Source organism: Drosophila serrata, unplaced genomic scaffold, assembly GCF_035046125.1.
Source record: "Drosophila serrata isolate PLE 108 unplaced genomic scaffold, ASM3504612v1 contig_249, whole genome shotgun sequence".
NCBI lineage: Eukaryota > Metazoa > Arthropoda > Insecta > Diptera > Drosophilidae > Drosophila > Drosophila serrata.
In genome coordinates, this window is record NW_028257147.1 from 1,314,160 (window position 1) to 1,341,710 (window position 27,551).

The 27,551-nt window shown below is 33.7% G+C and overlaps 2 protein-coding genes across 54 annotated transcripts in view; one reads left to right on the plus strand and one right to left on the minus strand.

The window, feature by feature from the left end:
- Positions 1 to 21,005, plus strand: part of Nhe2 (Na[+]/H[+] hydrogen exchanger 2) — a 37,143-nt gene extending 16,138 nt beyond the window's left edge. For 2 of the 50 annotated variants that reach the window (XM_086832419.1, XM_086832420.1), the window contains exons 4-22: positions 711 to 974; positions 3,800 to 3,999; positions 4,114 to 4,234; positions 4,482 to 4,620; positions 4,691 to 4,908; positions 4,976 to 5,268; positions 5,330 to 5,455; positions 5,775 to 5,962; positions 6,688 to 6,826; positions 7,422 to 7,436; positions 8,647 to 8,703; positions 8,825 to 8,911; positions 8,986 to 9,067; positions 9,985 to 10,107; positions 10,959 to 11,174; positions 13,499 to 13,711; positions 14,380 to 14,743; positions 16,027 to 16,296; positions 18,378 to 21,005. In XM_086832419.1, the coding sequence (XP_086688545.1) occupies positions 711 to 974; positions 3,800 to 3,999; positions 4,114 to 4,234; positions 4,482 to 4,620; positions 4,691 to 4,908; positions 4,976 to 5,268; positions 5,330 to 5,455; positions 5,775 to 5,962; positions 6,688 to 6,826; positions 7,422 to 7,436; positions 8,647 to 8,703; positions 8,825 to 8,911; positions 8,986 to 9,067; positions 9,985 to 10,107; positions 10,959 to 11,174; positions 13,499 to 13,711; positions 14,380 to 14,743; positions 16,027 to 16,296; positions 18,378 to 18,870 (3,608 nt within the window). In that variant the 3' untranslated portion in view covers positions 18,871 to 21,005. Of the gene's footprint in view, positions 1 to 710; positions 975 to 3,799; positions 4,000 to 4,113; positions 4,235 to 4,481; positions 4,621 to 4,690; positions 4,909 to 4,975; positions 5,269 to 5,329; positions 5,456 to 5,774; positions 5,963 to 6,687; positions 6,827 to 7,421; positions 7,437 to 8,646; positions 8,704 to 8,824; positions 8,912 to 8,985; positions 9,068 to 9,984; positions 10,108 to 10,958; positions 11,175 to 13,498; positions 13,712 to 14,379; positions 14,744 to 16,026; positions 18,115 to 18,377 lie in introns of those variants that run through there. The other 48 variants (XM_086832426.1, XM_086832427.1, XM_086832441.1 and 45 more) reach the window with 40 other exon arrangements.
- Dap160 (dynamin associated protein 160) overlaps positions 20,186 to 27,551 on the minus strand; it is a 36,173-nt gene continuing 28,807 nt past the window's right edge. For all 4 annotated transcript variants that reach the window (XM_086832472.1, XM_020956831.2, XM_086832473.1 and 1 more), the window contains one exon: positions 20,186 to 21,438. In XM_086832472.1, coding sequence (XP_086688598.1) covers positions 21,071 to 21,438 — 368 coding nt within the window. In that variant the 3' untranslated portion in view covers positions 20,186 to 21,070. The remainder of the gene's footprint in view (positions 21,439 to 27,551) is intronic.

The following is a 27,551-nucleotide window of genomic DNA, read 5'->3' on the forward strand; positions in this document are numbered from 1 at the left end:
AACTTGAGGGAAAATGGAGGGGAGATAAGGTTTTCCCGGCGAGGGAAATAATGTTATTTAAGAACCCAAGTTTCAGTTTCAAGGTTGTTATGTAACTTTAATGTGGATTTAATTTAATTGTCAAGGATAATTTCAGAATAAGTGATGGTTCTTTGAACATATTAAACTAGGTTCAAGTTAAAATAGTACCTTTAATAAATAATATACATCATTTGTTCTTATTTATATACATTTTACTTAAATATTTAAATCCCGCTCTTGAATTTCTACCATTAAATTCCTAATAGAAAAATGCAAATTAAAACCTTACCTTTTTTGTGCGAATATTTCCTTTCATTCTCTATTTTTTTTGTGTTGTGCCTCATTTGCAAGGCATAATTATCCTTCGGTTTTTGGTTGCCCTTGAACCCAAAATATTTGCTAGAGAAAAAAAAGTACTAAAAGTCAAATAGCAGAAAACAACAAAGGGAGAAGAGGTCAAAGGGCAAAAAATGGATACCAAGAAATTGCATGCAAATTCCCCATCATTCCCCAAAAATGAACGAGGGAATATTTCTTGCTTTTATGGCTGCGCATTTTGTAATTAAGGAAAATATTTTTGGGGATCTCACACACAACCACAAACCTGTAAATGCGTTGCAGAATTTCCCTGTTTATCTAGTAATAATTTCCACTTACTATATACAATTTTTGTTAATATTATCTTGCAGGTTTCCATATGACGCCCAAGTTGCATCTAATATTCCCCGAGTCCTGCCTGCTAATTGTGGTGGGCGTGGTCATCGGTGTGGTGCTTTATTTCTGCACAGATGTCGCTGTATCACCACTGACGCCCAATACCTTCTTTTTCTATATGCTGCCACCGATTATCCTGGACGCCGGCTACTTTATGCCCAATCGATTATTCTTCGACAACCTGGGCACCATCCTGCTGATGGCCGTGGTCGGTACCATCTTCAACATTGCCACCATCGGTGAGTATTAACGGAAACTTGAGAAGGATTCGGTCATTGTCCTTGGGGGAGGAAGATGGAATTGTCCTGTCCATCGTTTAGAGTTTGATGGCTTAATAAACAAAGGTAGAGATGGATGGTAGGAGCAAGGCGAACGACATTCCATGTAATCCCATCCATCGAAGTCAGTCTGAAAAACGGTCAATGGAAATTGTTGTCAATAAAATATATTGTTGACTTAGGTGGGGCAAATAGTATCTAGAGTAAATTTAGCTAAATTTATTAACTGCAATCAATACATGTATTTGTTAAAGGATTTCGATTGCCTTTTTCTGGAAAGAACATTTTCCCTTGAGAAGTTTTTCATTTACAAATAATTTATAAAAAGACTGTCAGGTGGCCAAGTCAATATTTAAACTCATCTCAAGTGCGACTAGCTTGTACTTTAAACAAATAAATATGTTTACAGTACTTGTCAACTAGTTAATAATAACCAAATAGGTGTCGGTCAGCACCAGTAATTATACGAAAGCTAAATTACTGGAATACGTTTTTTTTTTGTTTTGCCTTTGTATGTTAGCCAAAAGTATCGTAATAATGAGGCGCCATTTGTTGTTTTGTCTAAAAATAAAATGAGACAATCATTAGAGCTTTTTGTGTTAGTTTACACTCAGAAAAAGGCTTAGGTTACAAATTTAAATGGATTTTTCACCCCTGAATTTGTACACCCTTGCAGGGTATTATAATTTTAGTCGGCAGCTTGAAATGCAGTGAAGTAATCATTTCCGACCCTATAAATCGTATATATTCTTGATCAGAATTAACACTGAGTAAAGAGCTGAGTAGATATGTCTGGCAAAAAAATAAATGTTCAAAATTGTTTCCATTTTTTGAAAAAAAAGATAAGGGGTTACATCGTTAAAATTGTCAAAAATTTACAAAAAAAATTATTTTTTAAATTTTATGCAGTTTTGTTAGCCCTTTAAAAACTAGCACAAAAAAGCTTTCCAAGCTTAAATTACTGTATTTTTGGCTTAGTTATGAGATTTTAAAAACTTTGATATTCTCAAAAAAATGAGCATTTAAAGTAGGGAAAAAAGGTGATTTCAGTCAGACTAACATCTTAAAATATATAGATAATTAAATAAATAAAAATAAAGTAATGGCATCGCATTAGTCACATTCTCTATAAAAATAATTTTATTGCAGTCAAATTTCAGTAAATTCTTCAAATCTTAATTGAACCTATTCTACTTTCAATAAAATTGAATATTTTTCGAATTGAACTTGACTCTGTTCACAAAATAGGGGTTTCCTTTTAAAAAATGTAAATGCTTTAACAGAAAATCCTAAACTTTTGCAACACTTATTATCTACTACAAGTTATATTTGATATAGTTTATTCCAAGTGCATAAATATATATAAATATTTAACCGGCACGCGAGGGGGCGTAACTAGATGACCGCTTAGAAGTGATTTACACGAGAGTGTAACAACAAAGCTTGGCGATTGATGTGAATGGGGAAGCTGCCACCGCTAATGTTGATGTGCTCCTCCGATGACAAAACAAAAGGGGGCAGAGAGAGATGCCATGGGTAAAATCCAGATGAGGGGATAGCATGGAAGGGGGTTTTGGGAGGAGACTCCACTTAGATGAATGACCGCACCACGAGGCAAACGCGAAGCGAATCCGGGGGATACACGCTCGAGTTGCCACATTTACCCGCTCCCAGAAACCAGACTTGGCAATTACTTATGCTTAACAAATTGGATTACATATCACACAATGAAAGCCGACAACGCCGCTCTGTTAACTTATCTCTCGCGATTCATTCGGAAAAGTGGAAATTCCATAGCCATTATTCATTCGTCCGTTTCAGATATTTTATTATTGTTATGTAATAAACATAATAAAACAAAAGGCAAGTGAGTTGCATAAAGCCTCAATTATTTTGCATTGGCTTTTATTGCAATGATGTGACGGTTTTAATTGTTCTCGATGATCATTCATTCGGGGGGAAGTTTTTTGTATTTAAATTATTGAGAATATATTCATAATTTAAAAGTTTTTATATGACACAGCAATGTTTGAAAATTCATAACTAAGCCAAAAATGCATTAATTTTAGTTCGGAAAGCGTTCCGATGTTAGTTTTTGTTAGGTTAATAAATCTGCATACTAAATATAAAGTTTTAAAGGAATCAATTTATCTTTTATCTTATCTTATCTTTTTTTTTTTCAAAAAATGGAAACAATTGTGAAAATTTATTTTTCAACCGGACATAGCTAGATCGACTCGGCTTTTTATGTTAATCAAGAATATATATGATTTATGGGGTCGGAAATTAATTTTTCGCTGGGTTTTAAGCTTCAGACTTCAGAAATTATAATACCCTTGAAGAAAGTACCTGCTTTCTAAAAGCAAAAACAAAAGTTATCCGAATGTAAATATTACCATAAACAGATGGAAAACTATGGGATGCTTCTCAACATTTTTTTTTCCGCATCAATTTGTGGAACCAATTTGAAGAGCCGCCACACTAGCAATATTATTGCAAACATTCAATTTGCGTCGCTGCAAATTCAATTATTCCCGGAAAGAAGTCGCTTATCAATTGACTTGAATGACTTGGAGATGCATTTTGAAAAACAACAAGCAGCCCGGCGACTGGCGACTGGCAGCAATGTCAATGCCATCGATTGACTGGCTTGGATGGGGTGGTATCTAATTAAGGCTATGTCTAAGGAGTACAGCACTCTGGGAAATTGATGGGTTGGAAAATAAATTACACTCCGCCCTGCATTCCACTTCCATTCACTGATTTTTCTGCATTTTAATTTGAAGGTGGCTCCCTTTATGCCTGCGGAATGATGGGAATTTACGGGGAGAACGAGACCCCCGGCCTGATGGATGTATTCCTCTTCGCCTCGCTGATATCCGCCGTGGATCCGGTGGCTGTTCTGGCCGTCTTTGAGGAGATTCATGTCAACGAAATCCTGTACATTGTCGTCTTTGGCGAGTCCCTGCTGAACGACGCCGTTACGGTGAGTGGCTTTTGGGTTTATTGATGAGATTTTCTGGTCACGGATATTGCTTGTAATATCGAAGCAATTAAGTCAACAAGTGGTAATGGTATTCCTCTTCCCCTTATCCCCCAGGTCGTCATGTATCACATGATGGAGTCCTACAATGAGATTGGCTTGGACAAAATCATCGCCCAGGATATTGCAAGCGGAGTGGGTTCATTTTTTGTGGTCGCCCTGGGTGGAACTGCCATAGGTGAGTGTGGATGTTTCAATCGCTTTTAATTGGATTTTATTTAAACAAAATTAATTGGATTTCGGTTGGAGAATCTACCTAGAATGTGGAATATTTAATCTACAATGTATACGATTTAAAATTTCTTAAACAGCCAGAATATCAAGTTCTCAGTATAGTCTAGATTCCATAAAATTCTTATAAAAGCAGTAGTCTTCTCAGGTTTATAAATTAACTCTATTAATAAATGTTTGTTATATTTTTTAAGGCATCATCTGGGGCTTCCTCACCGGTCTGGTGACCCGTTTCACCGATCATGTGCGTGTCATAGAACCCATTTTCATATTTGTAATGGCCTATTTGGCCTATCTCAATGCGGAAATCTTCCACATGAGCGGCATATTGGCGTGAGTATATTATTTTACAAAAATCTATATAAATATTTAATTAATTAATAAATATCCTCTACCAAAACAGCATCACATTCTGTGGTATTACAATGAAAAACTATGTGGAATCAAATATTTCACAAAAGTCACACACGACTGTTAAATATGCCTTGAAGATGTTGTCGAGTTCAGCGGAAACTATCATATTTATGTTCCTCGGCGTGGCCACTGTCAACAATATGCACGTATGGAATACGTGGTTTGTGGTTCTCACTATTGCCTTCTGTTCAGTGTTTCGTGTGATTGGTAAGTAATCTGGTAATCTTTAAGTTAATTAATACAACTTTATTTAATTGTTCTTCTCCTGTTCCAGGTGTCATCCTGCTCTCGGCCATTGCCAATAGATTCCGCCTCCACAAATTATCCCGCGTGGATCAATTTGTAATGTCTTACGGCGGTCTTCGTGGCGCTGTGGCCTTCGCCCTGGTGCTGCTGGTGGATGAGAATGTGGTCAAGCAAAAGAATATGTTTGTGACCACCACAATAGCTGTGATCTACTTTACTGTCTTCCTGCAAGGCATCACCATCAAGCCGCTGGTCAAGATACTCAATGTGAAGCGGGCCAACAAGCGTAAGCCCACCATGAATGAGCGTATTCATGAACGAGTGAGACTACTGATTAAGAGAATCATATAAATTCGAATTAATATATATATATTCTTACCAGTTCATGGACCATTTGATGGCTGGAATTGAGGATATTGTGGGCAAGACAGGCAACTATAATGTGCGTGATAAATTCAAGCGTTTCGACAATCGCTTCATTCGCCCGCTGCTGATCCGAGATCTCAAGGTATTATTTAAGATTAAGTATACAATTTATATAGAAACCGCAACCTAAAACTGCCACTCAGGAGGTGAATGAATTTCATTTACTGGATCGCATTCCCATGCAAAGCTATGAGCGTGATTTGGACAAGAGTAAGAGAATAAGAAGTTCCCAGGATTTACAGAACTCAAGAACTCGAATGCAGCGTCGAGATGCAAGCATTCCCAACCGAATAAAGTCCGTCAAGATCTCATACGAAGAAGATGATATTTAGTAATAAGTTTGAATATATAAATAGTAATCTTTTCTTTAAAACACGTTTTTTATATAATATTTTGTTCAGGGCGCTGAGCCGAAGATCATTGAGACGTACTCCAAACTGACAATGCGCGATGCCATGGAGGTGATGAGACGGAATCCATCGACCATTGGCCAGATGACGGGCACTGAGTCAATGAGCGCCCTGTTCCGGAACTATACCAATAACTATATTGGCGGCAGGTGGGCACCGCCAACCATATACACCACATGGTAAACGAATTTTGGATTGAATATGAATTGATATCGATACACTTGCCTGTACTCACACCGAAATGATCGTATATATATTGCATGAGTACGAAATAAATTCCAAATTAAATGTAGTACAATTTGATCGAAACTGTAGCATGAAACTGCACAAAAGTATAATTTTTAAAACCAAAATTGGCCACTAACACAATTGAAAAACACAATTTAATGAGAGGTGTCACAAAATTCTGTAGTCAAACATTTAAATCTCTATTTTAAATGTTTGTTTTGATATCTAACACAGTAGAAAACAGTTGTTAAGATTTTTGAACCTATTTACTTTTCTAATTTAAATGAACTTTGCACATATTTTCATATATACTTTAAATACTACAAATAACTAATCATTTTAATAATTAATAGTAAACTCAGTTGAGCTATTCTTTGGCATTTTCTCTAAGCCACAAAATGCACAAAGCGAAATTATACATATATTATTTTAGGAAACAGGAATATTTTTAGTTTAGTTATGATAAATTTCTGATTCGCTAAATAGATCAACTTTAATTTCCCAAAGTTCCTATAGATTTCAATGTGACACCTCTATTATATTCTTAACATTGTCTTTCTGCATATATCTGAAATTCGTTTAACCACTTTTTTTATATTTTCTTCAACTTAATATGTACTGTATCTCTTCCCCTGAATTAATTATTTACTAATACCCATTTGCTTCAACTTTTTAGTCCCAGTCTGACAAATCTAGACAATACTTGTTCGCGTAATCTGGACATGGCTGAGCTGGATTACAATCCATCCAAGAAGGATCTGACTGATGCCAAGATCCATCATCTGTTGGCCGAAGAACTGAAGCCTTATAGAAGGGTATGTACTATGACATATACGTATATTTCCCTATCACTCTTTTGTAATAATCAAATTTTGGTTGGATATTCTATATAGCAAAAACAGTTAAACTTTAATTATCCCCCCAAAAAAAAAAAAACAAAAATGATTTATCACGCAGCCCAAAAGTCTTTGCCTTTCCTGTTTCTTTTCATTAATATTTGATATTTGTCAAACTGTCACTGAAAGGGTCGTGTTATGCCAAGTTCTACTGTAACATCACACTCGAATTTTCCTTTCTGTTCTGTACTTTGGGCATTTAGTTTCCTCACACACTCTCTCTACGCTTCTTGCTCTGAATATATATATGATTATTGATGGCCAAAACGCTCTGACTCTACATATGAATAATATAGATATATGTATATCAATATATATTTGTAATTAATCGTTTATTTAATTTCTTTCCCGTTGTTTCGATAACTCAACATCTCTCAACTTCTCGACAACAACGTGTCAATAAAATATAAATCGAAATCGCTTCAAACTTTCGTGTGCTAAAAAAAAAACAAAAAATATAACAAAATTTCGATAAAATGTCGATAATTTTGAAAAAATATCGCGATAAATAAAGGCTTCAATACAAATGGTACGAATAATTGGTTTCTGTTCTAATTAATTTGATCTGTTTCTTGGTTCATTTTGATAAACTCCTTTCGAATTAACAAATATGAAACCTTTGTTAAATGTTACACGTTGTGTGTCTGTACTACTTACTCTTTGACTGCAAAAAATTATTTAGTTCAACCTTCTAAATGTGTCTTCTAATTGGTGTCTTGATAATATGTTATAATCTTTAAATAATGCTAAACTAATTTATTTAAAAGAACGCAAAGCTTAATTCTGACCCTTAACCATTTATAGTTGAAGGATTATGAAGGCCTTTAAAAAAAACATATACCCTTTGAACTATCTATATTTTCGACTAATATAATAAGCCAATAATTTGTGTAGTGAAAATTACAAACAAAATAAATATACGAAAGTTAAAAATATATGCAATTCTTTGAAATATTTGTTGTTTAAAAAATCGTTATAAAGCTGGATTCTTAGCCGATATATAAAAAACCCCTTATTACATTTAAAGAAAAAGTAGAAAAAACATTTAAGACTTGGCACCTTTTAAAGTAATTTTTGAGTAAATTAATACAATTTTAAAATAAATATTAAATACCTTTAACTACTACTTTTTTTTGCCAATGCCTAAATGTTTATTGTATAATGTAATGTTAACATTTACAAATAACACAATTTATTACAAAATATATTTTAAACACAAATACAACAAACACAATTTAATAAACATACATTACCATTAAAATCAGAATGTTTTTTAATAACATTTATTTTTATTTGAAATTCCCAATTCCTTATTAATATTATAAAGCACTTTGATTTTACTCGAATAAGACCACAAAAACTACACCGAACACTGAATAAATATCTTGTCTGCCTATATTTGTTGTGTTCACAATTATATATTTATATTATATCGTAAAGAAATATGATATTTGTGGGATGGAAGGATCTTAACTAGGCCGAGCACTTGATTCAATATTAATCTCTACTCATAAGATGTACAAATGTTTATGGAAAGCCGTTTACACTTAATCAGTTGTTGTTTTTTGTGCAAATTAATCGTAATTTATATACTACTGCATACTATATGTATCTGTCCTATATTGCAATTGCAAAGTAACTCTTAAGCTACTTACATCTCTCTATCTCTATATTTATATCATTGCGCTGGCATTTTATGATTTTTGAAACCTAATTTGCTCCATCCGATGTTTTTACAGCACCGTCGTCTTAGTTATAGCCGACACGCAGTAGATGACAGAGATTTGTCCACACAGGTGAGTAGAGAGCCACAAAACACCAACCAACCAGCAATAACTTGCATCTCCTAACTTGGCTAAAAACTATCTCAAAAAAGTATAATTCAATTACAATAATATTATATCCTCTCTCTTTCAGGTCAATTACAAAATGCAAATGAATTTCCGGCGTATGTTCAACGATCGCAAACATCACAAGCGCAGCAAACGTGGGGCCAGCAATAAGGTGAGGCATCTTGTTAATATTATCTCTCTCATAAGAAACCTATTTTAATGGATATCCTTTCGCATTATCCTTAGGAGGCCAAGGAGAATGTGAAGCAGAATCATGTCTCGTTCCATGATTTCCAACAGAACGGCACCACCAAGCAGCTCACCAATGGTACGGATTCGAGTTCAAACCATTCACGAAAAAAATCTTACAGAAAAAGACATACTCACAATTCACTTAACAAATATCGTAGATTAGAAATAGGTAAATGACGCTAAAAACAGCAAAATTAAATTTTTAATCAAAAATTTAAACAGACAACAAAATCATGTTGTAGAGTACCTCTCAAATCGAATTGGTTGTAGCTTTCTATTTTATTTCTTAATCTTTCTTTTGTTTAGACAGCTTAAGAACTCTTAAGTTTGTGGAGAAATTAATGTAGTGATTTTTTAGTTTTAAATCTAGTTTCATGCGTCATTCTAACCTAATTCATCACCTAAACTTTATGTTTTAGTTGTGACTCTACTAAAAACTATTTTATTTTAGTTTCTAAACTATGAGGGGTGTCACAGAAAATGCCAAGAGTTTAAAAATCAATTTTAAAATAGTCTAAAAGGAGGAAAATAAACATTTCAAGTCCTAATGTATTATACTTTAAATGTATTTAAAATTCTAAACAATTTCTAAGGCACCCCTCTGTATTAAATGCATGTTGAAGAAGTTTGCCAGGTGTTAAATTAAATACCTTGCACACTTTTCCAAAACCCATTCCTCAAAATTAATTTAAAAATAAGAAAATCGATTGGAAATCATTTATATTTAATTGGTAACTAATTTGTTTTCTACCAAAACCTTCTCTTTTTCTTCCCCGCATCGCTCACCTTTCCAAATTGATGGCAATTAAAATAAACTACACTAAAATACAATGCAAAAAACCCTCACACACAATTGGCAAAATAAAAACTGAACCAAAATTTGTGCACTAAACCAAAAAAAAAAAAAAAAATACAACAACACTCATAATATTCTAATGCCTGCGATCATTATTTAAATATTTGTTAAACTTAACCCAACTGCAAATGCTAAAGACTATATTAACAATGTGCTTAATGAAACAGCCGAGGATTGCCAACAGAATCCCAACGAGATCAATGTTGTTGGCCCCAGCGACGATTGGGATGATGGCCTGACCTTCACCGCCAAATCATCACGTAAGTGTTCTCATTACTCTCTCTCCCAGCCCCCATGATGTGTGTAATTTTTAACACTATTTTTATTTTTTGTAACTAACATTTGAGTTTGTGGAGAGGTTGTCTACATTGAGCATAGGCAGCCCTTTTAGGTGACTTTCGGTTTCCTCTTCTTTTAAGACACACAAATTTCTAGTTTGATATAAAGATTCCTTTAAAAAGGTACCTAATAGTATATCATAGACACCTTTTAAAAGATTTTAAATCTCTAGAAATTTGTGTACAAGTCTCCTCATTTATACAACTTGTAATCAGATCAGTCATATGGCAATATCTGATATATTATTATCCATTCAAGCCACCAAAAAACCTGTTCGACTTGTTTGTTTTGTTCAGTACACACAAAAATGCCATCATTTTATATACAACTTTTCTTTGCCAAAAGAAATGAAAGCAATCTTCAAAAGGTTTTACAAGTATCTGTACATAATATATATATATATAAATAGTTGAGTAGACTGAACAAGGTTTTTGTAGTAGGTAAATATAATAAATAAAAGCACAAAGACAAAGCTTTGCTAGTCCTTTTTAGTTGATTTTTTCTCTTAACCACTGTTAACTTTCTGTTTTTTATTGTACTTCTGCATTAGTTTTGTTGATTCTAAACTCTTAAGGAGAACCTAAATAAAAGCTATAACAACGAACTTTCTATATATATTTTTTTCTTGTTTTATGCCTTCCCAATTATTTCACTTACAAAATACCAAAAAAAAAAAAAAATAAAAAAAAAATAAAATAAAATAAAATAAAATAAAAAAATGTTGCTGGGCGCAAACGAATGTACGAAAAAACTTAAAAACAATTACGATTAGCTGACTCGGATCGCGCCAATAACAATTCCCTGATAGCCCACATCCAAAACCTGCCCGGCTTCGATGCCTCCAAGGCGCGCATCGTCGTCCAGCACTATGCCCCGCGGGTCGACGACAGTCCGGAGCCGGAGTTAGACTCACCGGACCAGGCCGTCGGACCCACGGCCGCCGAGCTGATATTGCCATGGCGGCGGGATCGTTCATACCAGAGCATTGGTAAAGGAATCGCACAGAGTCACATCAGACATCACCAAGTTCAGATCATGTTTCATCAGCAACAAAACATTTACAATAACATTTTCAGTACAGTTTTTGGATTAGAAAGCTTCACGCACTTCTTTGATCTTTTTATCCTTGGATTTTCTTCATTAAATCTTTCTAGTTAGAAAATTAAAGGGAATTTTGCTTAATATTTCATTGAATTTTAGCTCAGAACTATACGTATTGCTTAATTTATTAAGAAGAAATAAGGAAGAACATATATTTACAAGGATATCATTCTCAAAGTTTCAGAATTAAAATGTTTCTTAATAAAGATTAAAATTGTTTGAACTAATACATAAATATAATAATCTGGGCTGGCTAATATCTTTAGTATCCTTAGAGACTGTAAAGCTTAAAAACTTAACCAAAACCTAATGAATTTGGCAAATTAATGTATAATTTAAGCATAGCCGGAAAGTTATATTCAGGCACTTAAAGAAACAATTTCAAACCGCAAAATATCTTTCTTAAAGCCTAGAGATAATAGAGCCTTATATAGATAGACATAAATACTTGAGTAAACATTTGTTATGTACCAACACCCTCTCTTAAGTCTCACACAATTACACCACTCTCTCTGTTCATTTACCAATCCATTAAGTGTACTTTGACCTCATATAAAGCCAGTCATTAACTCGTTTATAGAGTGCCTTAAGCTTAGTTCAATATCAATCGTATTTTGTGCTCAGCACTTTGCGCGATTATCTTGTTTCTTCCGTTCCGTTCTGAGTTAATCCATTTGAGTTAATCATTTTAGTGCCTAATACTATTATTTACTTTAACTCGATTGAATCCGATATATCTATTTTAGCCATGCTAAGTGTTGCCTAGACGTAGCTGCCCATCTAATTACCAATAGTTGTCATTACATTGTGTTCGTGCGTCGTCGTTTAACGTCAAATTGCTCGTAGAAGTCGCTAGTCTCTAGTTTCCACCACGAATGCAGTTCAATTGCCAAGTTACTTATTGCCAAATACAAAAGCTCGAAATTACCTGCATTTTAGAACCATCAAACTTACCTAAAACCAATTTGAAAAGTCGTCACTTATTAAAACAATAATTTCGATCAACAAATTTATAAAAAAAAGAGTACGAAATGTCGAAACAAAGCATGGCATTTTTGTGCATGACAAAATTTATTCTTGCTTTATTTTTATGAAACATTATTTATTTTCTTAGTTTTATGACCCCCCTAAAAACATATAAATAAGAATGAAACTAAACAATGACTAGGGGAGAATATTTATTTATTTATTTATTTGTACACTGTATACTTAATTACAAATTAAGCTACAGGATGAGTGTCAGCCATAGCTGCTGAGGCTTTCGGCTGTAGGGGAGAATATAAATTAGTAGGTGACAGTATTTTGTGTACTTAAAATAATGTGGATCGAAGCTTAAAATATGCACAATCTTTGAATCGATATTTCTCGATATATTTAAATGACAATTTTTTGGAGAATGCAAAGTCGAAAAAAATCTCATAACTAAGCCAAAAATGTTTTAATTTTAATTGGGACACCATTTCTATATTAGTTTTTAGTAACATAGGTTAACAAATCTGCATAGTCAAATTAATGTTTTTAAAAATTAAATTTTTTTGTCAAATTTTTGATAGTTTTAACGATGTAACCCCTTATAAAATTTGCAAAAAATGAAAAATTTTGAAAATATTAAATTTTTGTCGAACATAGCTAGATCGACTCTCCTGTTTATTCTGATCACTGCGTTTCAAGAGTCTGATTAAAATTATAATACCCTGCAAGGGTATACAAATAATAATACATTATTAAAAATACAAATATTTGGACATACTTTATATATATACTGGGAATACTACAGAAATGACTAGGACTTAAAAATCTTTTTAAAAGGAATTTATACTTGGTGGTTTGTGTATATTATAGGGTTTCCAATCTCCTAAGTGTTAAACCGCTTTACTGATTAGAATAACCCTAGGTTTTTATTTATTATTTTTCTTTTCCTGTGTCTTTCCAATTTTCCTTGAGTTTTGCGCACTTTGTTTGTCTATTTGCCCTTTTTGACTGTGTTTCTTTTTCCATCAACTGCGTTTTCTGTTTCCAATTTGTTGACAATATTTCCCCTAAATTTGGACAACACAAAATAAAAATAAATTCTCCCCCAAAAGCAACAGCTTTAAGCGAACCAATGCCAAGAGCTGCATGCAAAAGCCTTTAGAATGATTTATCCAATTGAATTTCTCCTATATTTCAATGGTTTTTATAATTTTCTATAATTTTTCATTTGCAATCTAGTGGCGGAGCATCCAATACCCGAGGAGGATCGCAATTTGTCCCGCGAATCCGATGGCGAGAGACGAGTGGCCACACCCACGGCCACGGAATCCCAATTGCCTTGGAAGCGTCAGGGTGACGAGTGTACGGATGCAGTGCAGCAGAACGAGTTCCCGGCCTGGGCCTCCAACAAGGAGTACTTGGCCTACAACTCGCCCAGTGCAACATTCCTAGGTAATGTATAAATTGAATTGCATTTTGATTTAGGTTTTTCCAGGAAAAGAGTATCTGGAGGGGATTCTCCTCCAACAAGAACACACCACAATTTCCGGCTGGTTATTGAGGGGCTTAGGGCTCTCTCTGTCTCTCCTATGATTGTTCTTACCCATACTGAATATTCATGTCCTCAGTTGATTACTGTTTATAAATTGGCTAAAAGAAAAACAATTGTCGGCACAGAGAGAAAACATGTGGTCATTACTAAATTTACATTTTGCTATAATTCCAATCAAGTTTATCTCTCTGTGGCAGTAGTTTTGTATTATATCGATCCGTCAGTATATATCTGAATCAGTGTATATATAGTTTACTCGTTTTCATTAAGAGCACCAAAGTGAAACAAATAAATTGTAACCAAGAATCGATGACAAAATTGCACCCCATTTCTATTGTGTGTGTGTGTGTTTTTTTGTGATTTCTTCTACGTTGATTTTGTTGTGATTTTTCCTTAACTTTTTCCTTTTTTTCTTTCTCTCTTCTCCCCCGCATTGTTTTCCTTCGGTAACTGTTGCCCACAACCACAACCACAAAACGACACCAATGTATACGAACACCCTGTAAAAAAAAAAACACTCCAACTCCAACGATGAATCCAAAAACCCTCAAAAAAAAAAAAAATAAAGGTGGTATAAACAAGCCTAAACAGCCCAAGTCCGTCATAGGTCTCTTCCGGCGAGAGAGTTCCAGCTCCAAGGCCGGCAGCGTGGGCATTGGTAGTTCGGGAGCCGTGGATTCCGGCAGCTCGGATGCCATGGTTGTGCCTCTGTCCGCAGGACAAACGTCCGTTGTCCCATCGACATCCTCCTCCATGCACAATCCTCGTCTGGACAAGCGGTCTCAGTCAATATCGTCGGGTTCGCTTGGTGCCGGACCTGGGGCTGGAGCTGGAGCCCATCAGCTTGGTCCGGAAGGCCATTCGGGACCATTTCCGGTCACGGCAAGTCATCGTAGGAATGTGCGAAGAGGCTCCATGCTGGAGCTAAGCGGGTAAGTTACTCTTTTTTCCACCTGGTCAGACACCAATGAAAAGAAAACAACTACACCTAATTGTCTGGTCTATTGATTTTGTGCCTATATTCATCAAGTTGTTTCGGGTCCTTTTTTATTTGTGACTGAAATGGGTCTTTAGTGAGTGGTTCTCATGGAATATATTAAAAGGGATATCAGATAGCGAGAAATATTTTTAAAAGTCTGTTTTGAAATCAACAAAAAAAGTAAAAAAGTTATTTAAAATATTTAGGTTGATTTAAAATTTTATACCAATTGCGATAATTGTTTCATTTAAATACAAATATATTGTATAATATATAAATACTTATTCTTTGGTTTTATAAATTACTTTAAAAATATTTTTTCTAATGAAAAATCATTAAAAGTCATGAAATGTAAATACTAAACTTCTTGGTCCTTTTTTTCTTATTCAAGTTAAATAGATTCCATTTTACTTAAAGGATAATATACCTATATCCTTAAACCCTAACTTTAAACCCATTTCAGTTCGTATCACTATCATAATCATGCTTGTAAATATTAACTTTAGCTAACATTAGTAATCAAACATAACATTTTCGTTTTCTGTTTATATTTTAACTCGATTTACTTATAAACTCTTTTTTTGTTAGCGCATTTTTAGAAATATTAGAAAGTTGTTTTGAAACGCTATTCAATAAGTATTGGAATATAAAGTAATACAACAAAATTAGGTCTCTAAAATATATATTTTTTTTTTTGCATGAAACGCTTTTATGAAATTTTCTATAATTTAGCTTAGAGGTTTTTCAGCAGTGTGATCTGGCTCGGTTAATCTTAACCATTCTCAAATGTCAAAAATACCAATCTGTTTCCTTTATGGACTCTCCCTAACTTGCTTTAAATTAGATGAAAGGCTTCCTTCCTTTTTGATGTGTTCAACCTTTCAAACCCAAAACTTTTTCAAAAGAAATGCCGTTCTCTTCCTGCTAAATATTTTAAAAAAATTTCGCTTTAATGTTGCTAATATCCACTTTAATCGTCTTTTGTTGCACCCTTTTTCCGCCAAAGTGAAACGTTGCTTAAATTTAATTTATCCACACCAACAATTGCCAAAGTAATTTCCTTAGGTTTAAAATCAATTGAAAAATCGACCAAAGGTGTGCTATATCACACTTTTGTGGATATTTGATATGGGTTTTAAAATCTTTAGCAATTACTTTGCCTTATGCCTTTGTGGATTTTCCTGTCGTTTGAGCTTCTTCTCGTCTGTGTCTTTTATTGTGATGATTATTTTACAGACTCATTGCAACTGGACGCAGGCCCAGTAGAATTTTGCAATTTAGTCCGGGAGCCACTAATTTACTAGAGTCAGCCAAGATCACAACTCCTTCTCCTCCACATCCTTCTACTTCTACTTCAACAACAACAACAACAACTACAACAACAGTAAAGACAGCCACCAAGAACACCACCAACAACTCAACAGATACCACATCGGGCAGCGGGACTAACTCGTCACCCGCATCCCCAAGATCGGAGGATAGCGACTCCATCCAGTACTATCCAAAGTAAAAATCTCGAAAGAAAATGTCTTGAGTGCAATCCAAACCGGCCATTATATCGAATTTCGAACTCTGTGAACTAAGAGACAATGCTAAACTTACACATATACTAGCGTACATATATTTACTCTGAATACTAACCTCACGATCTTTATATATACGTATATATATATATAGAGTACATATATTGTATATATACAAGATACACAGATCAGAGCATATCATTGTAGAGTAACGATATCAATATCAGTCCTTGTAGGTTTGAAACTTTGCTAGCGATCTCTATCCTCATCTCAGCTGGAATTGGTATATATCTCTTTCTAAACTTTAATCGATTTCCTCGAAATTCTCTTGCAATTGGATTTAAGCTTCATTCGCACTCACACCGAGCTCCTAACTGGTCTACCCTCAAATTTTCACTGTATATATTTGAAATTAGGATGTTGTTCCATTGGTGATCGATTCAGTGCCAGGAAATCGCTACTATCATTCAAAAAGATCACAAATTATACTGGGCTGCTAAACATATTTCATTTTATGTTGCAATTTTTAGTCTCTTAGCATGTATTCTACGTATAGCAGTGGTATAAATGTTATATAAACAGATTTAAGATTAAATAAATCTCTTAAGAAACATTTTCTCGCAGAATAATAAATTATCACTTGTATAACAGTTATACCACTCTTATAACATTATTTTTAGTAAGCCCAATTCCATGTTTTTACATCAATTCTTATGTTTTTGATTGTCCTATATGTGTATTTGTGTTTTATATTACCAACATGTCTGCAATATATCGGTTCCTAACCAAATAATTAACCCAACCTTAAGCAAATGCAATGCAATTTCTAAAAACAATTAACAATTACCAAACAAAAAAAATTGACTTCAAACTAAATTGCCACACATAATGTCTGCCGTGCTGTGTTTCTTTGTTTCCTGATTTTATTCCCAACCACAATCCAAAAAGGAAAACAATAACTAAACCAAGGTCTAACTAATAACAAAATGTTAATGATTAATTGACCAGATTGATTGATTGGCAAACGATTTGACGTAAAATTATATATTCTTTTAGCGGCGTCTCAATTGAATCTGATTAGACCAAACCGACGCGAAAATCAGCACAGAACCAGAGCACTTAGCTAGCTAAAAACACACACTAAATGCACAAAAACAAGCACACACACAAAACACACACTCGCACAACACACAAATGCACAAGCAACTGTTATACAGTTGAGCACCTGTGATAACTTCCTTAGACACAAATTTCTAAGTGTATCTTTAAATGGCTTTAAACACAAGAACTCTATATATGTGTAAGTATCAATCAGATAAAAAGTATCTTTCCAAATTGTGTGTGCCTGGGGCAGGCACAACTAACCATTAAACCAAGGACAATATAATAAATAAGATAAGTAAAGCCAAAGGATTGTTTTGGAGCTGGTTCCAGGCTCTTTTTAAATTATGTTGATAAAGATCAATTACTATCTTATTCATTTATATTGTCTTTGACCGAACCCACACCACTAAAACACTAATCTCCTGTGCTAATTGTTATTTATTATCTCTTAATTGTTTACTTTACATTATGAAAATCCCAAGAGCGGACAACAAAGAAATTGTATTGTATTTACGAAACAAAAATCTTGTAGAAAATGTAGAAAATTAGAACTGTTATCTATATATATATAAACTGTGCCTTAAACTCGTCTTCCCCCTTTATACGCTTACCTGTAAACTATTTATCTTCCATGTTTCTGTTTCATTTTGATTTGCCCTAACGTAGTGCTTAAAAAAATAAATGTGATCCTTACAAAGTGCTTTGATTTACTCTTTAACCTTAATTTTCCATAAGTTAAGACCTAGTCGTAATTAGTTGTAGCCTCATGCTAACCATTAACCCAAACCAAGTCCCAGAACCCAAACCGAATCATTAGACAAAATTGATCGCAACTATTGACATTAACTTTCTACGCCTTCTCTTCACATCATATTCCCTTCACCTTCGAACCACCGAAATCTACACACACTCCACACACAACATCGACAACATCGACACCACCGCCACCACCACCCACAGAGACACAATACCCGAGGAGTCGTCGTACCAGCACGGGCACTCCAAGTCCCTCTGCGAGCCGGCGGACACGGACGACTGGGAGGGAGCACCCCTGTCCGCCGCCGTAGCCGGCGGTGGGGCCAACAGCGAGCGAATGATGCATAGCGGCCGGGAGCCACTCCTGCCTCGTCCCTCCAATACGCCGCGTGCCCAGATTCGACGCATGAACGCCGGAGCGGTGGGTGGAGCAGCGGTTAGTTTGGCCGGACGAAAGAATCAAGTGACCAAGGCGCTGTTGGACTACGAGGATTCTGAAACGGATTCGGAGGAGAATGACGATGACGATGATGAGGATGAGGACTTTGATTCGTATGATGATGAGAATATTGTGGTTACCACCTTTACCACACCCGCTCCTAGCCGAAGGCCGGGCTCTAGTCCGGGATCGGATGCAACCACCACCACAACCACTAGCATTCGTCTGACGCGCAACAACGATGAGAGCATCATTTGAGTATCGAGCACGGATGGCGACGTGGAGGAGGATGCCCTGGAGGAGCACGAGGAGCTACCGAGGCCATCGACACGTTCGCCGAGGAGTCTGTTCCCCTACGAGATGTTCTACTAGCCCCTGGACACACACATTTATATGATTAGTTAGTAAGCCCAAAGTTGACACAAAAAGAGAAGGAGTTGCTACATAGTTTCCCAAGAAAAAAGAGAAATGGTTTAAAAGAAAGCTTTATAATTAATTAACCAATTAGTTAAAACCAAATCAGAAAAGCAGCTTAGTTAAGACGGAAAATAGTGAGAGAATTGTATATAAACCCAAATATTGAAACACAAATTAATTTTCTTCATTCTTTAAGCTTTTAAACTTTTAACTTCCAGTTTTGTGTTTAGTGTTTAGTCCCAAACAATTGTTAGTTATTCTTATGTACTACGTATATATATATACTTATATATAAAACGATTTAGTGATTACAGCTGATGTGTTCCAAAAATATATAGCAAGCAAGTAAATTAATTAACAAAAAGCATAGCCAAAGTTCATATTAAGTCTACGCACTAATGTTGATTTCGTTGTTTGTTTTAGTTTAGGCCAACAATGTACTAAGATTTAGGTCGCATTTTGAGAATGTGGTGCTAAAAACAGTACTTACAGCACGTACTTAGTTTGATAAAAAATAGCAGAGTTTAGTTCAATTTTAGCTTTAGTTTATAAGTTAGGATGCCCAACTTCAGAAAACTATTAAAGCAGGCTCTTAATGTTTCAAAGTAATTAATTTCTAAATAGCCGAAGAGTCAGAACTAAGATGAAAGTTTTTCCCAACTGAAACTGTAGCTTAAATCTAAGCATTCATTGTCGTAGAAATAAACTTTAAATGCATTTGTAAAACATTTTAATTATTTGTATTTAGAACAGTGACTGTTGAGGAAAACTTTCGCTGTGGAAAACTATAATATGTATACACAAACTAAGAGTAACTAAAATCGATGAAGGTAAATGAACAGAGTTATGTAATTTATAAATTATTTTTGTAAACATTTACGAACGATAAATAATATAAATTGTAACTTGACTAAAGGTGGGGAAAATGTTTAGAGCGAGCGAGTGTGAGAGTGCATGACTAGGATTGAGCTAAACCAAAGCATAAAAGTAAACATTAATATGCTCAAAATAAAAAGAGAAAACCAAAGTAAATTAAACACAAGATATAGATATATATAAATGCTGATGTAGATCTGAAGGCGCATTAGGACACACAGAGAGCCAACTGGGAACACAGACACACAGTAGCCAACAGATCCGGAGGCGCAAATAGTTTCTGGGATTCCTACCTACCTAATAAATTAATTGCGGGGACAAACAACTAAACAAGAAGTCGTAACAAAATCGTGGAAATACCTACCTACCACGAGCAATACAAGATATATACAGTAAATATATATTTTCGAACTATAATTTAGTCATTCTAAACCTATGTCTTAAGTAGTTTATGTTCTATCCAAGAAATTGCCTTCTGAATATGCACACCACAGACATCAGTTTGAATTGGAACACATGAAATCCGATCCCCATTGTTTCTTCTACTTATTTCGATCCGAAAGACAATAAACAGCTTCAGGAGATGCCACAAGAAAGAGCTCTTGAAAATTGTCATTTCAATAAATCTAAAAATCTAAAATTCTTTAAAAGGAAAAACTAAACATGAAATATAAATCAGAGCTGTGTTAACCATTAAATATGAGCAGTAGGTTCTCCCATATAAAATTGAATTATTCGCAATCTGAATTACAAAAGAATTAAGCTGATTTCAAAGAACGGATTGTGGCCTAAACAATTTAAGTATTGGACAACGCTGTGGCTCATTAATAAATTACTTGCTTAAGTCTATAAAAAGAAACTAAAATTGAATTGAATTGATAAATCTAAATCGAACAAAAGTGTGTTTGCAATTTTCATACCGTAGGCCTTAAGTTGTGCATACTTCAACAAATTGAATACAACAAAATATTGATAGCGCAAAAAAATAAAATTAAACCTAAAAACAACACGATAAAAACCCAAAAAAGAAAGAAATTGTAAATTGTTAAACTGATTTTAAATATTAAATAAGAAAAAATTTTATTAAAAATACAAAATAATAATAATTTAGAACGAGAAAGATTCTATTAATTTTGGGGGATTTTTAGGAACACGGCACATCTCTTCACCAGCAGCAGGACATGTGTCGCTGCTTCTTGGGCAACTGCCAGTCTGCAAGGACACTCCTGCCCACCAAACGATTGTCCTCGTCCTGGAGCATGGACTGTGCCATCTCCTCGGTGCACTCGAAACAAAAATAGGCACAACCCATCAACTGGCCATCGCTCCGCTTGCCTATGTGCACCGCCTGGATGATACCCTGGAGTTTGTCCTCGCCCGGCTCCGTCTGGTCACCCCGCCACTGGTGCCACAACCTTTGGATTCTATTGCCTTTTCTCTCACTGAAGCTTGGATTGGAATCTTCATGATGAAACCTCGGGACTATATTGACACTTGGATGGGAATCTTTTTCTTCCTGTCGCTGGAAGCCGTCTGCGGGCGGAAATATGGGAGGATTAGAACATCGATTTCCATTTTTTGAAAAAAAGGGCCGGATGTATCCAGAAACATTCGCCTGTAGATGATGATCAAAAATATATGATTTATGGGGTCGGAAATTGCTGCTTCACATTCTTTTAAGCTCCTGACTGAAGGTGCAATCCCATTTTTTAATGGATATTAACTATATTTTTATATGCAAATTTTACTACAAATCAAAGTGTAAAAATGTCATAACTAAGCCAAAAATGCATTAATTTCGATTTGGAAAGCGTTTTTATATTTATTTTTAGCAGGGTAATAAAAATGCTAATGATTTATAGGCTCGGAAATGGCTCCTTCACATTCTTTTAAGCTCCTGACTGAAGGAGCAATCCCATTTTTTAATCGATATTAACTATATTTTTATATGCAAATTTTACTACAAATAAAAATTTAAAAAACTCGTAACTAAGCTAAAAATGCATTAATTTCGATTTGGAAAGCGCTCGCATGTTAATTTAAAATGTGAATTTTTGGCCGATTTTTGCAAATTTTAATGATGTAACCCCTTTCCTAATTTGCAAAAAATGGAAAATTTCTGAAAAAAATTTTTTTCGGCCGGATATAGCTGAAAAGTTTCCCCTGTTGATGCTGATCAAGAATATATATGATTTATAGGCTCGGAAATGACTCCTTCACTTTCTTTTAAGCTCCTGACTGAAGATGCAATCCCATTTTTTAATCGATATTAACTATATTTTTATATTCAAATTTTAATACAAATCAAAATTTAAAAAACTCGTAACTAAGCTAAAAATGCATTAATTTCAATTCGGAAAGCGCTCGCATGTTAATTTTTAGCAGGTTAATAAAACTGCATACTCCATTTAAAATTTGAATTTTTGGCCGATTTTTGAAAATTTTAATGATGTAACCCCTTTCCTAATTTGCAAAAAATGGGAAATTTCTGGAAAAAATTTTTTTCGGCCGGATATAGCTGAAGAGATTCCCCTGTTGATGCTGATCAAGAATATATATGATTTATAGGCTCGGAAATGACACCTTCACTTTTTTTTAAGCTCCTGACTGAAGGTGCAATCCCATTTTTTAATCGATATTAACTATATTTTTATATGCAAATTTTACTACAAATCTAAATTTAAAAAACTCGTAACTAAGCTAAAAATGCATTAATTTCAATTCGGAAAGCGCTCGCATGTTAATTTTTAGCAGGTTAATAAAACTGCATACTCCATTTAAAATTTGAATTTTTGGCCGATTTTTGCAAATTTTAATGATGTAACCCCTTTTCTAATTTGCAAAAAATGGGAAATTTCTGGAAAAAATTTTTTTCGCCCGGATATAGCTGAAGAGATTCCCCTGTTGATGCTGATCAAGAATATATATGATTTATAGGCTCGGAAATGGCTCCTTCACATTCTTTTAAGCTCCTGACTGAAGGAGCAATCCCATTTTTTAATCGATATTAACTATATTTTTATATGCAAATTTTACTACAAATAAAAATTTAAAAAACTCGTAACTAAGCTAAAAATGCATTAATTTCGATTTGGAAAGCGCTCGCAAGTTAATTTAAAATGTGAATTTTTGGCCGATTTTTGCAAATTTTAATGATGTAACCCCTTTCCTAATTTGCAAAAAATGGAAAATTTCTGAAAAAAATTTTTTTCGGCCGGATATAGCTGAAAAGTTTCCCCTGTTGATGCTGATCAAGAATATATATGATTTATAGGCTCGGAAATGACTCCTTCACTTTCTTTTAAGCTCCTGACTGAAGGTGCAATCCCATTTTTTAATCGATATTAACTATATTTTTATATGCTAATTTTACTACAAATCAAAGTGTAAAAATGTCATAACTAAGCCAAAAATGCATTAATTTCGATTTGGAAAGCGTTTTTATATTTATTTTTAGCAGGGTAATAAAACTGCTAATGATTTATAGGCTCGGAAATGACTCCTTCACTTTCTTTTAAGCTCCTGACTGAAGGTGCAATCCCATTTTTTAATCGATATTAACTATATTTTTATATGCTAATTTTACTACAAATCAAAGTGTAAAAATGTCATAACTAAGCCAAAAATGCATTAATTTCGATTTGGAAAGCGTTTTTATATTTATTTTTAGCAGGGTAATAAAACTGCTAATGATTTATAGGCTCGGAAATGACTCCTTCACTTTCTTTTAAGCTCCTGACTGAAGGTGCAATCCCATTTTTTAATCGATATTAACTATATTTTTATATGCAAATTTTACTACAAATCTAAATTTAAAAAACTCGTAACTAAGCTAAAAATGCATTAATTTCAATTCGGAAAGCGCTCGCATGTTAATTTTTAGCAGGTTAATAAAACTGCATACTCCATTTAAAATGTGAATTTTTGGCCGATTTTTGCAAATTGTAATGATGTAACCCCTTTCCTAATTTGCAAAAAATTGGATATTTTTGGAAAAAATGGGAAATTTTTGGAAAAAATGGGAAATTTTTGGAAAAAATTTTTTTCGGCGGGATATAGCTGAAGAGATTCCCCTGTTGATGCTGATCAAGAATATATATGATTTATAGGCTCGGAAATGACTCCTTCACTTTCTTTTAAGCTCCTGACTGAAGGTGCAATCCCATTTTTTAATCGATATTAACTATATTTTTATATGCAAATTTTACTACAAATCAAAGTGTAAAAATGTCATAACTAAGCCAAAAATGCATTAATTTCGATTTGGAAAGCGTTTTTATATTTATTTTTAGCAGGGTAATAAAACTGCTAATGATTTATAGGCTCGGAAATGACTCCTTCACTTTCTTTTAAGCTCCTGACTGAAGGTGCAATCCCATTTTTTAATCGATATTAACTATATTTTTATATGCAAATTTTACTACAAATCTAAATTTAAAAAACTCGTAACTAAGCTAAAAATGCATTAATTTCAATTCGGAAAGCGCTCGCATGTTAATTTTTAGCAGGTTAATAAAACTGCATACTCCATTTAAAATTTGAATTTTTGGCCGATTTTTGCAAATTTTAATGATGTAACCCCTTTCCTAATTTGCAAAAAATGGGAAATTTCTGGAAAAAATTTTTTTCGCCCGGATATAGCTGAAGAGATTCCCCTGTTGATGCTGATCAAGAATATATATGATTTATAGGCTCGGAAATGACTCCTTCACTTTCTTTTAAGCTCCTGACTGAAGGTGCAATCCCATTTTTTAATCGATATTAACTATATTTTTATATGCAAATTTTACTACAAATCAAAGTGTAAAAATGTCATAACTAAGCCAAAAATGCATTAATTTCGATTTGGAAAGCGTTTTTATATTTATTTTTAGCAGGGTAATAAAACTGCTAATGATTTATAGGCTCGGAAATGACTCCTTCACTTTCTTTTAAGCTCCTGACTGAAGGTGCAATCCCATTTTTTAATCGATATTAACTATATTTTTATATGCAAATTTTACTACAAATCTAAATTTAAAAAACTCGTAACTAAGCTAAAAATGCATGAATTTCAATTCGGCAAGCGCTCGCATGTTAATTTTTAGCTGGTTAATAAAACTGCATACTCCATTTAAAATTTAAATTTTTGGCCGATTTTTGCAAATTTTAATGATGTAACCCCTTTCCTAATTTGCAAAAAATGGGAAATTTCTGGAAAAAATTTTTTTCGCCCGGATATAGCTGAAGAGATTCCCCTGTTGATGCTGATCAAGAATATATATGATTTATAGGCTCGGAAATGACTCCTTCACTTTCTTTTAAGCTCCTGACTGAAGGTGCAATCCCATTTTTTAATCGATATTAACTATATTTTTATATGCAAATTTTACTACAAATCAAAGTGTAAAAATGTCATAACTAAGCCAAAAATGCATTAATTTCGATTTGGAAAGCGTTTTTATATTTATTTTTAGCAGGGTAATAAAACTGCTAATGATTTATAGGCTCGGAAATGACTCCTTCACTTTCTTTTAAGCTCCTGACTGAAGGTGCAATCCCATTTTTTAATCGATATTAACTATATTTTTATATGCAAATTTTACTACAAATCTAAATTTAAAAAACTCGTAACTAAGCTAAAAATGCATTAATTTCAATTCGGAAAGCCCTCGCATGTTAATTTTTAGCAGGTTAATAAAACTGCATACTCCATTTAAAATGTGAATTTTTGGCCGATTTTTGCAAATTTTAATGATGTAACCCCTTTCCTAATTTGCAAAAAATGGGAAATTTCTGGAAAAAATTTTTTTCGCCCGGATATAGCTGAAGAGATTCCCCTGTTGATGCTGATCAAGAATATATATGATTTATAGGCTCGGAAATGACTCCTTCACTTTCTTTTAAGCTCCTGACTGAAGGTGCAATCCCATTTTTTAATCGATATTAACTATATTTTTATATGCAAATTTTACTACAAATCAAAGTGTAAAAATGTCATAACTAAGCCAAAAATGCATTAATTTCGATTTGGAAAGCGTTTTTATATTTATTTTTAGCAGGGTAATAAAACTGCTAATGATTTATAGGCTCGGAAATGACTCCTTCACTTTCTTTTAAGCTCCTGACTGAAGGTGCAATCCCATTTTTTAATCGATATTAACTATATTTTTATATGCAAATTTTACTACAAATCAAAGTGTAAAAATGTCATAACTAAGCCAAAAATGCATTAATTTCGATTTGGAAAGCGTTTTTATATTTATTTTTAGCAGGGTAATAAAACTGCTAATGATTTATAGGCTCGGAAATGACTCCTTCACTTTCTTTTAAGCTCCTGACTGAAGGTGCAATCCCATTTTTTAATCGATATTAACTATATTTTTATATGCAAATTTTACTACAAATCTAAATTTAAAAAACTCGTAACTAAGCTAAAAATGCATTAATTTCAATTCGGAAAGCGCTCGCATGTTAATTTTTAGCAGGTTAATAAAACTGCATACTCCATTTAAAATTTGAATTTTTGGCCGATTTTTGCAAATTTTAATGATGTAACCCCTTTCCTAATTTGCAAAAAATGGGAAATTTCTGGAAAAAATTTTTTTCGCCCGGATATAGCTGAAGAGATTCCCCTGTTGATGCTGATCAAGAATATATATGATTTATAGGCTCGGAAATGACTCCTTCACTTTCTTTTAAGCTCCTGACTGAAGGTGCAATCCCATTTTTTAATCGATATTAACTATATTTTTATATGCAAATTTTACTACAAATCAAAGTGTAAAAATGTCATAACTAAGCCAAAAATGCATTAATTTCGATTTGGAAAGCGTTTTTATATTTATTTTTAGCAGGGTAATAAAACTGCTAATGATTTATAGGCTCGGAAATGACTCCTTCACTTTCTTTTAAGCTCCTGACTGAAGGTGCAATCCCATTTTTTAATCGATATTAACTATATTTTTATATGCAAATTTTACTACAAATCAAAGTGTAAAAATGTCATAACTAAGCCAAAAATGCATTAATTTCGATTTGGAAAGCGTTTTTATATTTATTTTTAGCAGGGTAATAAAACTGCTAATGATTTATAGGCTCGGAAATGACTCCTTCACTTTCTTTTAAGCTCCTGACTGAAGGTGCAATCCCATTTTTTAATCGATATTAACTATATTTTTATATGCAAATTTTACTACAAATCTAAATTTAAAAAACTCGTAACTAAGCTAAAAATGCATTAATTTCAATTCGGAAAGCGCTCGCATGTTAATTTTTAGCAGGTTAATAAAACTGCATACTCCATTTAAAATTTGAATTTTTGGCCGATTTTTGCAAATTTTAATGATGTAACCCCTTTCCTAATTTGCAAAAAATGGGAAATTTTTGGAAAAAATTTTTTTCGCCCGGATATAGCTGAAGAGATTCCCCTGTTGATGCTGATCAAGAATATATATGATTTATAGGCTCGGAAATGACTCCTTCACTTTCTTTTAAGCTCCTGACTGAAGGTGCAATCCCATTTTTTAATCGATATTAACTATATTTTTATATGCAAATTTTACTACAAATCAAAATTTAAAAAACTCGTAACTAAGCTAAAAATGCATTAATTTCAATTCGGAAAGCGCTCGCATGTTAATTTTTAGCAGGTTAATAAAACTGCA